Source organism: Astatotilapia calliptera, chromosome 7, assembly GCF_900246225.1.
Source record: "Astatotilapia calliptera chromosome 7, fAstCal1.2, whole genome shotgun sequence".
Lineage (NCBI taxonomy): Eukaryota > Metazoa > Chordata > Actinopteri > Cichliformes > Cichlidae > Astatotilapia > Astatotilapia calliptera.
Genome location: NC_039308.1, coordinates 30,078,114 through 30,096,083, shown reverse-complemented (window position 1 = coordinate 30,096,083; position 17,970 = coordinate 30,078,114). Strand labels below are relative to the sequence as shown.

Genomic DNA, 17,970 nt, shown 5'->3' with positions numbered 1-17,970 from the left:
ACATCACTGCTCTCGAGAAGATCTGCATGGAGGAATGGGCCAAAATACCAGCTACTGTGTGTGCAAACCTGGTAAAGACCTATAGTAAACGTTTGACCTCTGTTATTGCCAACAAAGGTTATGTTACAAAGTATTGAGTTGTATTTTTGTAATTGACCAAATACTTATTTTCCACCCTGATTTATGAATAAATTCTTTACAAATCCTACCATGTGGATTCATGGATTTTTTTTTTCACATTCTGTCTCTCACAGTTGCAGTGTACCTCTGGTGCAAATTACTGACCTCTGTCATCATTTTAGGTGGGGGAACTTGCACAATCGGTGGCTGACTAAATACTTTTTTGCCCCACTGTATCTCTCTGTGTGTGAGAGAGAGAGCGATCCTGGACTCTACATATCTCTCTGCAAAATGAGGTTCAAATTACTTTCCATGTCACAGCTTCTGTTTATGTATACATGTGTACATGTCCATGTCCACAGTGGGACCAGATCTCCTCTTGACATGCCAGGGGGCAACTCGGGTGATAGGATACAATGCCACTGTTGGCCATCCTTCTGAGATAATGTCATAATAGGGGTGTACGGGTGTGCGTGGTGGGGGTGAGACAGCTGGCAGCTTCGTTTCCTGTCAGCGCAAATTTTCTACTACATCAATAATGAGTTCCACAGCCCAGCCATGAGCGGTGCGGCTCAGTAGCCACACGACTGTATTCTCATGTGTCCTCTTGTTCTCCCTCCCTTCTCCTTCTCCCTGCATTTCTCTTGTTCTTTATAGCATTCCCAATTTGTACTTATTCTGTTATCTTACCTTGTGTTTTTGTTCTATCGTCATTTGTGTTACTCTGCATAACAATCTCATCTTCCAACTCAAATTTTGTTTGTGGTTATTTATATATTTCCAATTGCCTTTATGTGCTGAATGAAGCATAAAAACACGTGTGGTTTACTGTATTTCAAAACAGTTTTTGGACTTGGAATGATGCACCCAATGACCACACGATGTGACCTATGGTTAAATGCTGCTATGAGGTTCTTTAGCTATCATCTGACTAAAAAAACACAACTAAAAATGAGAAAATTACTAAGAATACCCAAAGGCCTTTACAACAATAATCCATTTTAAATTTAAATTGTGCTGCCTTTGGCATGCTTGTCTAATCTGCAGTTTTCTTGGTTTCCTGATCTAATTTAGCTTCATTTTCTCTAGCCTTGTGAATTATGTGCTGCATAATAAAATGCAGATATAATAAAAACAAACAAAAAACAAAACAACCCCCCCCCCCCAAAAAAAAAAAAAAACACTGCTTCATGGCAAGAAACCAAAAATATCAACTCAAAGTCTTTCTTATGTATAAATGCACTTTAATGACAGGGCAGCAACATATTATAGTATATACACAAATAGGTGACAAATCAGTGTGACATACCAGATCTCCATGATGTCTTACAGTACTTACTTGTCAATTGCTTGGAGGTAGTTACACTGACTGGATTTTAAATAAAACACTTCAGATGTGACCTGCAGACATTTAGTTGTAAATCCAGGAGTTTAAGTCTGTGAAGGTTCTCAGTCATCCAGGTCATTGTAGTCTAAGGAGCTTGGAAAGAAAAAAGCGTCTGGACTTCTTTAAGTTGCTTGAAGATGTTTCACCTCTCATCTGAGAATCTTCTTTAGTTCTAAGGTCAAATGGTGGAGAGTCCCAGATTTAAGCCCTATGGGAGTGTCCCCTAAACAGGGGCAATGGACCCTCCAATAATCCTCTACCTAATCACACGAGCCAAGGTGTGAAAACGGATGTAGGTCACAATGAGCCAAGGTTTCGGGTGAACTCATTGTGAAACCTAGCCCCACCCTGTCATGTGATTTCTTGAGGTCAGAAGGCCCAGGATGTGAGTGGGCGTTAAGAAGTCCAGATGCTTTTTTCTTTCTGAGCTCCTTAGACGCAGGAGTTTAGTCATAACTGGTTTAGAAACCACCGCCATTTTATACATAGTCCCCTATTACTCAAAATAAATTGGATAAACTCACATAATTTTAAATTTAAGAATTGCTGCCTTCATTTTTGCCTTCAGTAAATAAATAGTTTGCTCTACTAGGTTGAGATCAGGTGACTGACTTGGCCACTGGAGAATATCCAATTTCCAGACATTCGGGTTGCTTTTGTACTGTGCTTTAGGTCCTATATCCACTTTCACTGTAAAGGCCAATCTGGTCTTCTCTTCAGTATTTGCTAAATCTAGGCTGAATCTCAGCAGAGACTATAGCCATGTACACTTCACATTTCATCCTGCTACTTCTAGCAGCTGAAAGATCATCAGTAAACACTAGTGACCCAGTTCCACTGGCAGTCATCCATACCTATCCCTCAATATTGCTTCCACCATGTTTGACAGATGATATGTATGCTTCAGATCTTGAGCTGTTCCTGCCCTTCTCCATATTTTTTGTCTTCCCATCAGTCTGCTCTTAGTTTCATCTGTCAAAAGATTGATTTTCTTTTTTTCAGATTGTCTGGGCTTCCTGTTCAGTGTAACCACTGATTTACAACTTGTTGTACAGTGTATCCAGAAAGCATTCATATCACTTCACTTGTTCCACATGTTCTCATGTTGCAGCCTTATTTCAAAGTTCAATTAAAAAGTAAAACAAAAAGTAAAGTCATTCTTCAGCTTAAAAAACAAACAAACAAGCAAAAAACAGCAACATATATATGGCTGTGAATACGTAACAGCTCGCTGATCCGGGTCCGCGCTTTGTGTTCACGCCCTTTATGCGCTGATTCTAAAGCTGTTAGTTTGATCTCTCTCCAAACAATATTGACCGAATCAGCAGCAAAAGATCCAAACGCTTCACATAAACATCGTCATGAATTCACTCTTTTACTGTTTTGCTTCCATTGCGATGCGCAGCTCTCTCTCTCTCCCTCTCTCCCTCCCCCTCTCTCTCTCCCCCCCCCCCCCTCTCTCTTGAACAGTTTCGCTTTCTTCATTATTCGCTTGCTTGTTACACAAGTCTACTGTTGCTTACAGCGCTGTCGGCCGCTGTTTTTTCCCCTTTTACATTCTTCCGAAAAGAAAACCTCATTTCTGCTGTTCAATACTGAACAAATTGAAACTTTTTAAAATTATTCAAAATGCAAAATGCTTAGCCATGTCTCTAATAAAACCGCTGTAACGTCAGAGGTAATGTTGATTAATTAATGGTTTTCTTTCGTTTTTGATGTACTGCATATATGTATATACATATACATCATCTGTCAGAACTTTCCACCTGTGGTAAATACAGCTTATTTGACGTTATTTTGAAAAGTACACACCTGTCTATATACTGTCCTATAGTTGACAGTGCATGTCAGGGCACAAATCAAGCCATGAAGTCTAAGGAATTCACTTTGGTTATCATACTAAGAGTTCCAGTGAAAAGCTATTGAATGGAAGTTCAATACTTAGAGTCAAGTCAAGATACTTTATCTGGCTAATTTGGCATGGAATAATGAGGAGAAAGACCTCACCTGGCCATGGGACTGGTTGTCAGTCAATTGCCCAGTTACTTCCAAGCTGGTGAAAATGAGTTAATATGTATAAAGTGGCAGTAATTCTTGAACAGATAGTAGAAGACTCCACTTAAACCCCATGATTAAAGCTCAGAGTCTGCATGTCAGTCATATGAGTGTGACTTTAAATCCACAGTCCTAAACTAACTGTATTTACTAAACAGCTGATCATGTGAAAAAGAATAATGCAAGAAATATTTTATTCCATTGTCAATCTCTAAGGAAAAATGGGCTCATTAAACTTTCAACGTAAACCCCCTAACACAGTGATTCTTTTAATATGAAGACCTGATATCTTATAGTCATTTCAGAAGTCTCTTGCTGTTAAAGCATACCGAAGTGATATTTCAACATTTAAACCGACCTACGATGCATAAACAGTGCAATAATGACAGCTAATCCAGGATGGCAAATTTTTGTACTTCAAACACCATTCTACAAATGACACTGCAATAAAAAAAAAAGGCAATAACAAACATCCCTAACAATTTTGCATATTTTCTTTCCAGGCATTCAAAATGAACACTACTGTTTTAACATTTATTTTTCAAGAATGTGTTCTCCATTTTCAGTCCCATTTTGGTGATTTTAAAATAGGGTTAATCATCCAGATTCCACAATGTGTGTAACACTTTGGTGATTTGAATGCATATAAATACTGTGCTCCATTGAAAAAAAAATTGCATTAATAGAGTTGATTTTACATCAACGTGTGTCTGGAGGAATTGCCATGGAAACAGTCAGTTTAATGCCCAGGACTTGACCATGCAATCAGACCACTTAGCAAGCAAGTTAGTGGAAGGTGATTCTTGGCTCCCTTCTCTGTAATTCAGTTAAGACTAGCCTGTCATTTAGTTCAGGCAGACTGGCAGGGCTTTAAAAGTAAAGATGAAACTGCAATTACCCTGAGAAAGACGCAGTAAAAAGGCAAAAGCTAGCAGGCTGCTTTCATGTCTACACTGACATGCATTAGTGAGGCTGGAAGAAGTGTCCCCAGTCTTTTGTTTATCCATATATCACAATGTGCTGCATTGTGGAGGTTTTAGATGTGATAAGACTCTTTTAACATCATCAGTAGACGGCATGTCATGTACACCAGCAGGCTGCACATCAAATAGAGCCAGTATCTGGCATTCGATAAGGGGCTGATTCAAACAAAGTGATATGTCTAGCTGACATGAATCTGACACATTCTGTCCAGTCCATTATGTATATTTTTTGTAGCAGATTAGACTTTGGAGCTTTCAAATTCCAGAACGGACCTTCATAACTTCTGACTGTATTTCTTTCAACTAAATATGTATTTTATTGATACCGGTTTATAAGTCAGCATGCAAATTGGTTGTGATATTAGGGAAAAGATATAAGATAATAATTATCAGTACTTCCTTAAACTGAAACTTGAGCTCTATAATAAATATGCATCTGTTTTAAACCAAAACGGTTAATTTCTTTACTTTCCCCTGATATGTGTAAACAATACAAGCCAACGCATTTGTCTGGAATATAACTGTGGGCAGATAACTGATTATACAAAGGACAGAATCAGTGCATAAGGTGTATAGCACATAGCTCTCTCTCTCTTTCTCTCTCTGTTTATTTATGAGTTCTGTTCATGCAGATTTGCACAGTAAAACTGATGTGGATCATGTTTGATTCGGTTGTCAGGGCAGAGCTGGACAGTTATTTTACATCTGCTAGTTTTAAAATCTGTTGAGGTACATGCCAGGATACAAATTAAACCTGCCTGCTTAGTCTAGTTTTGTGTTCGTCTTGGGCAATCTGCCAATCTTTTAAATGTCAGCAGAACCAAATTTTGTTGTTTAGAAGAGAAAATGTAAGTCTGAAATCCTCTATAACAGACACATTACAATATATGCCTATATAGTATATTAATCTACAATATTTTGAGAATGTTCAATTTGGATGAATTATTGTCTGATTGTTTGTGCATTGGCAGAGTTGCTGCTACTATCAGCAAAATGAACTAAAAACAAATGGCAAGCTCACAAGCAAGCAATATTTATTTATAAAGCTCTTTCCACAAAACATGACTTACAGACAATCTAGTTTGGACTGACACCTGGCTGGGAAAACTGTGTTCACAGTACCACCAAAAACCATCTAGACACTGCATCCAAACTATTTATTGCTTCCAAGTGTTACAACTACATCTACTGATATTTATGCTGCTTACCAGAGCTATTGTTATGTCTGCAATCTGTCCTAAATTTCTTTGCGTTCAGAAAACTAAATCATGAGAACTACTTATCTCCTAGTTAAATATCTGCAATAGTCTCATCTTGGACCTTTGGTGCACTCAGAAGCATGAAACTATGTACTATGTATAGTATAGTCATAAAGAATTCATACAAAACACAAAACCAAGATCAATATCTTATAAGAGGTTAAGCCAAGGTAGTTGTAATGTGGATATACCTCATCACTTCTTGCAGGTGTTTGTCCTAAGTTTTCATTCTTTGATGTTTGCCCTGTAAAACAACTTGAATGAGTCTATTTTTGGATTGAGAATATTAAAACTTGAAATAGTCCATAAAGCAGTGCTTTTGTTTTATTTTATTTTATTTATTTATTTATTTATTTTTTAGCAATCCAATAAATATTAGGCAGGGAAAATAATAGATAGTTGGATACATGTATCTTTGTCACATGGAAATTAGATATGGAACAATTTGATTCCTATAACCGAATTAGTCACACTTAGGCACACTTGAAATTTAATACTTAGTAATTTGGACCATTTTAAATGTGTCTCCGTTTGAATAAAAAGATAAGCAAAAGAATTGTTAAATTGATTTCAGTGTGCATCATGTACTTGAACAGACCAAGAAAACAGCACAGTAAAAAGGAAATTTACAAATGAGAGGAAAAATAAATAAATAAATAAATAAATAAATAAAATGATGACAACACAGAGACATAGGGTTGTAGCAAGATACAGTATCATTTAACCTGACAGTGCATGGAAACATATTGCTTTAGGCTTGGACAGATAGCTGGTCAAAGTATACCAGACAGGGATATTTTGTTGTTAAAAAAAATCTGTCAGGTTTGGATTCCCCCTAGACCAGCCTATTCTGGTTGTGTAACATCTCATCTGTTAACAGTGGTGCTATTAAATCCTGCAGCAGCCCTGCATAAAAATTCCTCAGGTGGTACAACAGTCATTTTATGGTTTGAAAGTGAGAATATAACTGTAATACTTTTTTTTGATGTGGGCTTCACATAATGCCTTGTTTTCACGCACACACATTACGTTACATTGCAATAGCAACCAGCCAGAGCCCACCTGCTGAAATATAAATAATGTATGTAAGTTGAAGTCTATCATTAACTAAAACTCTTCTTAGTTGCCTATGATGCTTCATGGTAGAGCATGTCTAAATCATGTAAAGTAGGGTTTGTTTGTTTGTTTGTTTGTTTGTTTGTTTGTTTGTTTTCAAATCATTTACAGTCTCAACTCACAACAGTTATAATTTGATGTTTGATTCAGATTGATTCAAAAGGAAAAAACAGACAAAAGGAAAAACACATTTTCCACATAAAGGACAAATATGTTGAGCCTCATATATGGGCAAAAATACAAAAGAATTACAATATAGAACCAATAAATTTGAGGGAAGTAGTAATACACTACAGAAAACTATAGTGTTGACATAACACCATGTGAGCCTGGCTGCTGCTTGAAAGGTTCAAGGAGAATCTGAATGAAGTGGGACGTGAAGATGTAAGGAATGTGGACGAGTGATTTATGGAACTCAATTAAAGTCTTGCCATTTATTCTAATAATGTTAAAGCATATAGACACAAACATAGTTAGATACAGATCCATTTTTCTTGTGTGTCTAATTAAATGGAGCGGGATGAAACAAGCACCAAACTGTTTTTTCTGTTAAACAATGGTGATGTGATCAAAGAGGTTATTTGTGACAAATTCTTTCAATTCCAGATGACGTTTCAGTTTCATTTGTGCTGTTTCTTATTAAATGTGAGACTGGAGAGTTTGTATTCTCAAAGGAACTGTCAGGTCAGAGTTTCTCAGTAGAAATGTTCTCTTTCTCTTGAGGGATTTGCTCTGCTGCGAGTGCATGCAAAACTGTCCCTCGGGGACTTCCTGTAATGACTTGCTATGACTTAAGCCCTACTGCTAATTACCTATTCAATTGAAAACATACGCCTCTTCACTAATTCAGCATTTCCATATCTATCATGATTACTGGCAAAGAAGTTATTGTTTTTGCTCTGATTTAAGTTACTTGCTGTGACATGTAATTGCATTGTGTTGGCCCTGTATGGAGTTGCATACATTAGGGAACCTTAATATCAGATTTAGCAGTCCAAGATGGGTAAAATAATTACTTAGAAATAACACACATATTTTTTTGTTGGCTTTTTTTTATGAAATGTACTTATGATAGGTACATTTCATGAGCCTATCATGATAGGTACATTTCATGAGCCTATCATGATAGGTACATTTCATGAGCCTATCATGATAGGTACATTTCATGAGCCTATCATGATAGGTACATTTCATGAGCCTATCATGATAGGTACATTACATGAGCCTATCATGATAGGTACATTTCATGAGCCTATCATGATAGGTACATTTCATGAGCCTATCATGATAGGTACATTTCATGAGCCTATCATAATTACCCCAAATGTAACCTAGCAAACGTAGTTCATGACTCTACACTTTATCATTAACCAGTTTAGCCTGCACTAACCTGCCCGACATTTCCATATATAAGATTTAAAATCCCAGTATTAAACCTCACTTAATGAGCTTTCAAATCAAATCAAATCAAGTCACTTTTATTGTCACATCACATGTGCAGGTACATTGGTACAGCACATGTGAGTGAAATTCTTGTGTGCGAGCTTCACAAGCAACAGAGTTGTGCAAAATACAATAATGTAAACAAGCAAAATACAAGAATGGCTACATCTGAAACTAATAAATATATGTACAATATATAATAGTATATGCATTTCTAGATGTGTATACTAAATATTTTTCTACGTGTGTGTGTGTGTGTGTGTATACACATATTTTACAAATTAAATAGAGTAAACAATAAATAGAATATATAAAAATATACAGAGTTGAGACATGTGCAAAACAGTGGCATTACTGTACAGTATGGAGTGCATAATGTTAAAGCTCCAGTAGTGAAGCTGAGGTGTCTATGAAGTGTTCAGCAGTCTGATGGCCTGGTGGAAGAAGCTGTCTCTCAGTCTGCTGGTACGGGACCGGATGCTGCAGAACCTCCTTCCTGATGGAAGTAGTCTGAACAGTTTATGGCTGGGGTGACTGGAGTCCTTGATGATCCTCCCCGCTTTCCTCAGGCACCGCTTCCTGTAGATGTCTTGGAGGGAGGGAAGCTCACCTCCAATTATCCGTTCAGAGCACCGCACTACTCGCTGGAGAGCTTTGCAGTTGTAGGCGGTGCTGTTGCCATACCAGGTGGTGATGCATCCAGTGAGGATGCTCTCAGTGGCACAGTGATAGAAGGTCCTGAGGATGCGGGGGCTCATGCCGAATCTTTTCAGTCTCCTGAGAAAGAAGAGGCGCTGCTGCGCCTTCTTCACTGTTTTGTTTGTGTGTACTGACCACGTAAGATCCTCAGCCAGATGTACACCAAGGAACCGGAAGCTGCTCACTCTCTCCACAGCAGCGCCGTTGATGGTGATGGGGGTGTGTACTTCTCTGCACCTCCGGAAGTCCACTATCAACTCCTTTGTCTTTGCGACGTTGAGGGTGAGATGGTTGTCTTGACACCAGTGGGTCAGGGCGCTGACCTCCTCCCTGTAAGCCGTCTCATCACCGTTGGTGATAAGACCCACCACTGTAGTGTCGTGAAATGAGCTTTCCTTATCTTTGAAGATAATTTCTCATTTTCCCTCATATTTTGGGACAAACTACATAGAATAAGTTATTGTGTTTATATATGTGTTGAGCTCCTTAAAGAGCTGCAGTTGAACCTACCATTTAAATAATGTTTTTCCATTTATGGTCGTTCCTCTTCAGTAACTAGCTAAATGCTTAAGAACCATGACCACAACTTTCCATCAAAACATGAACACATTACAGGGATTAGAAGGAAAAAAATGTCCTCAAGGTGTAAGCAGGCCATGGAAGGTCATTATTTTCTTATTGCTGAGCAAATATTTCTATCACTGTAAACAACATCAGGTTGTAGCTTATTTAAAAAAAAATTTAACTGCTACCCACAACTCTAATACAAGAGAAACGGCTTAAGATTTTGACAAGATTTTAAACTTAATAACGAGACAACTATAAAAATTCTGCACAAACCTAAGAGACAAAGAGAGAAAATGATTAATCCTGGTGCCACATGCTGCTTTGAGATGCACTGCATTGTTTGCTTGCATCAGTGAGTATCCAGCTTTGTTAAAAGGCCATCTGTGTCTGAGTGCAGTTGAGGCTGTTTGCGGCGAGGCAGGATCGGGAGCAGTTAGGGAAGGTCTGCATATCAGTTCTGGCTGGTGGCCAGCTTGCTTTGACATGTCTTATTAGTCAGGTCTTTAAAAGCTTCAGCCTACCTTCCCAGGCACACTCCTCCCCAATATCACTGATTAAAGTGCGACTGACGCTCCCAGTGAAGAGCCAAGTTGGCCACACAGCATTTATGTTGGGTCATGCTCATTACTCAGATACACTGCCAGTGCCACCATGACTGGAAGCAGCACATAATGCAAGACATCACCAGCCAAGAGATTTGGGAACTTTGAATTCATTATGGGACAGTGGAAATGGAACTACAAATTGTTCCCCTTTGACACAACCTGTCATTCTGCCTTGTTAATATGCGTTCGGGCACTCTTCAATGGGTGCAGAAGATTTACTGTATACATGGTGCTGGAGGCAGTTGAGGGTTGTTTCTTAGGCCATGAAATAGCATCAGCATGTCACAGCTTTGAGCATTTGCATGTATATAGATGACATAAAATAAAATGATCTATGTGGCTCTAGCTTGACAAGGTTTCTGCTGTTGGTCTTGTGTTATATCATGGTTCACATATTTACTTTTTACCAGTGAGCTGTATGTTAGGTGACTTTCTTTGGTGCTAACAACAAATAAATAAAAAAATGATAATCATGATCCACTGCAGTTTTTAATGTCTGCTAATTATAATGCCCATCTATGCTATGACAGTTAAAAATTGTTGGTGACAGCTCTTGAATTCTGAACTTAACCTTGTCATTAACAAGTTTTACCATTTGATAGAGTAATAATAATGATACTCATAAAGTAATTACTCATAAAGTAATCAATAATCATTCGCTGCATTCCTGATCTGTAACAACAAAAATAAAGCAACCCAAGAGTCCAAAATTAACAGTTAGCATATAAAACTGACAATGTAAGCTCTGTAATTTTCATTGTTTGAGAGATACTCAGCCCCCCCCCCCCCCCCACACACACACACACACACACACAGACACACACACACACTCAATTAGTTGTTGTAATTGTGTATTGTGCTAAATGTTTGTGTGAAAACAAACCAGACAGAGGAACGTGTTGAGCATTGAGTAACATTTCATGGCCCATTTGCTGTGGTCTGCAGAAGCTCCTTTACTGCATGTACCATAGAATGGGAGGATGTTGTGATGAGCCCACAGTGGGCACTCACTGGTGCGTGAAGGGGCCCTCCATCCCGCTCTCCTTCTCTGTCTATCGCTAGATTTCTCCCGTACTCTTCTTCCTGTTTTCTGAGCAGAGTTGTGCATGTATTTGTAAGTAAGTGTGTGTGTGTGTGTGTGTGTGTGTGTGTGTGTGTGTGTGTGTGTGTGTGTGTGTGTGGTGTCAGAGACCTGTAATCAAGAGTCACTGCACATAAAGGGACCTCCAGTCATTAAGGAATTAGTGGGAGGCTAACGGCTTGTTTAGAGAATCAATTAGCTTAAAATGTGGACATGTGGGCTCATTTTCTCACACAGCTCTATGAGGGAAAGTCAAGGTTATACATTCTGCCTCTAAAGTTAACTGACCCCTTATACCTCTAAAACTACAGTGGTCCTGTGAGACTTTGTGAATCCCAAGATGTGGATGATCTTATAGTTAGTAAAATGACAATGGGAGCATTTACCTTCTATGAGGTACACATTTTGACTACGAAGGCAATATTAAATTGCAGTAAACATTTGATTAAACTGCTCACAGATTTTAGTTTGATGTTGGCATTTATTAGCTAACACATACAGACAGTTTCTTTTGCATGCTGATATTTAAAATACATTATCTTCACTTCCACTTAAATATGCAATAAGATGGTCTATATATCTCAGATTTGGGAAATTCTTTCACACATATATACTCTGATAAGTTACAGCATTAACTGACAGGTGAACTGATAAAGATATAATTTTGTTACAATGCAGCGGTCCACTATAAAACTTTGCATCCTTAAGGGTCAGCACTTATGTTGACTTGTATGGGAGACAACATGCAGTATGAATATTGCAGACCAAGAACCACAACACATGACAATTACATGAATTACCATGAATGTTAACATTACTGATCTACACTACTACACATAAAGAGACAAGCAACTGGGAAGTCTTCCTCTCGGGATATGCTGTCTGAAAACAAACTGATGGTGTTTAGCTTCACACCTCTTCAGACACGTCCATGCACACCGCTCTGCTGAAACCTGACTGGTGGGCTCTGCGTCATTGATGCCCGCCTAGCAACATCTGTGCTGACTTTCAACACTTACCAGAGCAGCTACATTTGAAAGACAGTATTTACCCACATGCTGATGTCCTGTGACATACATGCAAAAGAACATGTGTGCAACTATTTTGTTGTGTTCACTCACAAAGCATAATTTGAAGATTCTGTTGATTATTTGTTTTGAAATTTTAACTGTTTTTAGAGTTTGCCTCTTTTTCATTTCAGGCAATCACATTCTTCAAAACATGAAAAACATACATCTTAATGTGCATTATTTTTATACACTTATTTACACACTTTGCATTCATCATATATTCACTGGTTAATGTGTGCTTACCACTATTAAACAATGTTTTATCTCACTATTTTTTTTTCTTCATTTTACCACTACAGTTACCGCCACAAATATTACTTCTTCTACTGTGACCTTTATTATACCTGCAAAAGTAAGTGCAGGGTAAATTAGATTAGACCTGGTATGTGATAAAAAAAACCAGTTAAACAGGGTAACCCACATTCTGGTCTTCATACATACAGTCTTAAGTAACCTGCAGCATTTCTCTAATATCCCATATGGAAAAGATATATATAAATCTTATAAAGTTTGTATCTGTCGTGTGTGAAACTTGTATGAAAAGCAAGAGTGAAAACAGATATAAGATCCCTTGAAAAATTATATAAATGAAACTTGTATGTTTTGGATACTTACTAAAACAATATATGAAAGTAATGAGAAAGTGGCCACTTTCACGAGTAAATCATATAAGCCTTATATGATTCACTATATGAAGTAGGCCACATCTTATGCAAGTTTTTTTTTTTTTTAAGTTCTTACTATTACTTTTCCATATGGGATGATAATAAATTTGTAGTTATTTTTAAGAAATAAACAATCATTGTTTGATTTGTTTTATTGATCATTCTTCAGCATAAAGACTACCTGTTAAATCATGTTTTACAGTCAAAATTATTTATCAATTATATATATAATTTTCTGTATATATATATATATAATACAAAATTATATATATATATATATATATATATATATATATATATATATATATTTTTTTTTTTTTTTTTTTTTGTATATAAAGGTATATATAAATTTTACTGTGAGCCTTTAGCACCTCCTCTTCACTTTGTTGTGCTTCCATGTGCCACAATATAGTGACTTGAGAAGATCAAAGAGTATGGAGGAGATAGACTTTTGAACCATAATGCTTCTTAAGCCCACAGAGCCATTAACATTGACTGCCTGTGGCACTGTTACTGCCTCCTTAGCTGCTCATAAAAGCATGAATGCAAAAAGAAACAAAACTTCTAAGAGGCACTGAAATGTTGGAAAAATAAATTTATGGGTTTTGTTTCAAATTAAACCTGTTGTGATAATTTAACATAAGATTTAATTGTTTACAGAAGGAAAGTTTTTACTGTTTTACAGTCATGTTTGTACATTCTGTGGCTATGGCATGAGATGCATTGCTAATCTGACAAATGTCCCAACAAAGTATAACAATAGCTTCATTTGAAGGACAGCTTTGAAAATTAGAATATCACACAGTTGCTAAAACTGGCAAAAAAAATGTAACACAAACACAAAGGCAATTAAAGAAAAGATTTTCAAAGATGACACTGGACTGTATGGCTTAATCTCTGTGAGGAAGCTTTTCCATCTAAGGTCACTCTATGCTTTGTTCCAGCATATGGAGATAAAGATCCACTAAGAGGCAGGATGCCAGTCATTGTCAGATGAAACACATGCAGGTAATGGTGGGGAAGATCCATTTTTCTTTATGCTAATACCTTCTGACAGGCACAAGCCGCGGTATACCATATACAATAAAAGGTGGACCTACATAAACAAAATCTCTCACATGTAATCAGCAACATAATCTCCATCATTGTTTTTCAGCAGACACATCTAACCTTGTAAGCAAAGGTACTTTATGTGTTCCAGTTTCAAAGCTGTTTTAGACTCAACATTGTTTGGGAAGCTTTGACCTTTCAGTCAAACAGCAACTGTACAGAAACCTGGCTACACAAGGAAAAAATAATAAGGAAAAAGCTGAAATTGATCATTCAAAATTCCTTGACTAGTTGATTTTCTTTTTAAATGTACTGGTGCACTGAAAACACAGAAAATAATGCTAAACAGAAACATGCTGAAATGTAAGATCTACAACTAAACCATCAATGTATTAAGCATTAAATATTGGGGTTTTTTTGTATTTACTGTGTTTCACAGGCACAAAACTGGAATATCTACTCAAGGTTAAATAAAGAAATTGTGTCCTCAGGTTTTAAGTGAGATAGCCTGCTGTCACAGATAGAGCATAGCAGCTAAATATAAAGGCAAATGCAATAAAATGCAAACAAACTAGCCGAATGCTACTTACTGAAATGTTAAAAAGTGGGTAGTCACAGTTGTATACTATAATCACGCTGAAATAGAGCAATATAAATCATCTCACTATTGAGTTGATTTGTAAATTAGCATGAAATAATACAAAACACAGAATTTTACTACTACACCACTATTTTCTAACTAGAAAACCTTTTTCTTTTGTATCCACATAGTTTATAGTATTTCCCTTTAAATTGTTATCCAATAACAAAATTGCCATTTAAAAAAAGAAACTTTGCGTTTACAAAAATAAAACCTAGAATACAGTCTGATGACAACCAGTTGAGTCGAGTCGAGGGCACAACTGTCAAGTAGTATTATTTACAAATCTTTGCCAATTTGTCTAAGAGTGATCGCAGTCACACTGAGCTGGATCAAAATTGTTTGGAGACAGGTTACATCCCACCAGGGGATCTGTTAATTGTCGCTAGTTGTACTTGCCAACATCAAAAAAAAGTAATAGCAATCCCCAGGCAACCGCATTTTTTTCTTAGTCGCAAGGAGATTTTTCGTAGTATTTTTACTCTAAAGTGACGGTGCCAAGATAAATTTTTTAAGAAGTGTCTCCCTCCTGTAAATGACATTTTTGTCAAGCACAGGTTTATATCATGTTCTTAAGATCTGGTTCCCATCACTGGAACAAGTTAAAAATAAAACATCAAGAATCTGAATGAAAGTACAGTTGTGACACTTGCTCTGCTTCCAGCACCTCAGAGAGAGGGGTTGTATTATTCATGTCTTCCGTGTTGTTGAGGTATCATGTAGCTGAACTTGTGTGTTTCTTATTGCCTCTGTGTACAGATCTGATGATCTTTCGCTCTGTCAGGCTGGGGTGTTTAATCCAGGTCAGCTGCCATCCTAAGCTGCTGTTTTCATGGCTTGTTAGAAAACTCTTAATTGGTGAATAAGTGTGTGAGCTAAAGTTAGGGAGACAGTGTTGCAAGAGTCTCATCTGTTTGTCTGGCACTATGTTAAGGTTTGTGGGGGGAACACAAGACCAGACACATGGCCAAATGTGATGAGTGCTTCTGGCTCTGACACAATTGACATGGCACTAGAGAGATCACAGACCCTATGTTCTCCAGCTATGTTTTCCCAAAGGCTGAGCACAAAACCACCCAGCTTTTTGTCTTATATAGATATGTATCTATCACTACAAATCCAGAGCTTCTTATTCTTGTGACAGTCAATAAGCAATTCATTACAACTTGCGGGTTTGGAACGTACTATGATTTAGCTTAAGATGCTTCTTACATCTATAAACATCAGTTGTTGTAGAACACATTTCAAAGAGTCTTTGTAGCCAGTAGGTTTTGGTCAAGTGCAGGCTCAGGTGGTCACCATGTGAGAATGATTACAAAGAGGTAGCAGTGAGCTTTCAAATTAACTGAGTTATAGGCTTTGAGTCACACAGGCACAATGAAATGTAGTGTAACAAATTACATGCTTCAGAAAATTTAACATTTAAAAGTATGTAATATTAACTCAAAAATTAAACAGCTGTGGCTGTTGTGACTTGTGTTCATAAAAGCTACCCTGTTTTAAATGTTTGAAGTGCCAGAAAAGATTTATTCTTACATTGGCTGAAGGTCCAATAACATAAGCAGGTCATATCCAGGATTAATAAAAGGAGAAAAATTTCAGTTGACAGATATAATTTCATTTTCTGTTTTGTGATACAGATAAATAAGAATTTGTTTTGAAGCTATATGGCTAATTATTTTTCTCTCTTTTTTCTCTGTTTTCCATTCTCTTTCCTTTGTTTCTTCCTCTCTCCTGTAATCATTCCATATGTCTTCTACCTCCATCACCCCTTCTGTTCTTACCAAACAGGTCCCTCATCAAATGGGTGCACTGACCTTCTACCGTTATGAACAGCCTATTGTAGACTACTGCCAGGCCCATCAACCCTTGCGGCTAAACATGGGTTATGAGGGACCCCCACAGGGCCTGGAGGGCCTGGAGGACCTTGGGCCATGTGATAGAGGCACTATACAGACAGTGGCACTGCCAGCAGTGCCCTCTGCTGCCAGCATGGGTGCCCCTGTTCCAGGACCTCGCTCTCCTCCATCGACCCTCAGACCACCAACTGAGGGTCCCGGCAGCAGTCCTTTTCCTACTTCTGAGCGCACTGGCACACTCAAATTTGGACGCTAGTGAGCATGGTTAGAAGTGGGGCAAGGGCCTCTCATTCACCATGACTTTGAAATGAAGGGGCAGGCGAGCTGGTTATTCAGTGGGGCCTTGTTCTTAGAACATCGGTATGTGAACTAGAGGACAAAATTTTCAAATTATGCCTGGAGGCATTTATCATCTGAAACACACAGTCTCAACCATATACAGTTGGGTGAGACATTCTTGCTGATCATTTTGTTTTTCTTTTCCAAAACAACTCATAGAAAAAAAAGGGTCCCTGACTCAAGGGAGGTTAATTCAGCATATGCCACAAAGAATTACCTTATTTCCAAATCTGATCTTTGTCATATCCCATATCAGCATCATGGGGCATCTGTTCACAGCAGCAGCAGCCAGCTTACTCTGAGTCAGGAGTGAAAGGGAAAGTGCAATAAACACAAGTTTTCATTCACGACAAGTGAGGGCAGTAACATCAAAGATCGAAGAGATAGAGCATATGAAGAGCAGAAGGCTTCTTACTGTGATTAACATTACAATTTCTACTCACTAGCTATTAAAAAAGTTAACATATATAATTTCATTAATTACATAAATATTTTGTTTCTTTGAGTGTCATATTTTGTACTGAATTACATTAATGTGCATGTTAAACCAAAGAGTTTACTAATATTTTTTCTTTCTTTTGCACATAAGGTACTTTAACTAAGGAGCTTTTTAAATGTCAGATGTTCCACTGAACTAGCCTCTGCCAGTTCACATTTATAATTACCACTAGATCCCCTGATGATTTCGAATGGACTAGAATTGTCTTAAAGAAATAGAATAATCAACGGGGTCATCATGTTGAAAGGTTATGAACGTATTTATCATAATGAGGTATCACACCTGGCACTCCCAACGTAAGCTCAAGTCAGTTCTTGTGATCTTAGTGTTACTATGAAAAACATAATTCAAAGCAGCATAAACTGTATGTTCCATAAATGTATTAAATATATAAAGACCCTTTACACAGATGAACAACAAGTCATTGTACCGTATATGACTATATCCCAGCTGAATAACCCACTATGCTTTAAAAAAAAAAGGCAATCATGGAAAAACTAAAATAAGAACATTTGAATGAAATGTATTGTACA

General features: G+C 37.4%; 1 protein-coding gene across 2 annotated transcripts in view; it reads left to right on the top strand.

Annotated features, from left to right (window-relative positions):
- The window catches only part of LOC113025972 (leucine-rich repeat transmembrane neuronal protein 4), a 102,891-nt gene extending 85,399 nt beyond the window's left edge, over positions 1-17,492 (top strand). The window contains exon 3 of one of the 2 annotated variants that reach the window (XM_026174279.1): positions 16,532-17,492. In XM_026174279.1, coding sequence (XP_026030064.1) covers positions 16,532-16,855 — 324 coding nt within the window. In that variant the 3' untranslated portion in view covers positions 16,856-17,492. Of the gene's footprint in view, positions 1-13,994; positions 14,887-16,531 lie in introns of those variants that run through there. The other variant, XM_026174280.1, reaches the window with a different exon arrangement.
- The last annotated feature ends 478 nt before the right edge of the window (positions 17,493-17,970 follow it).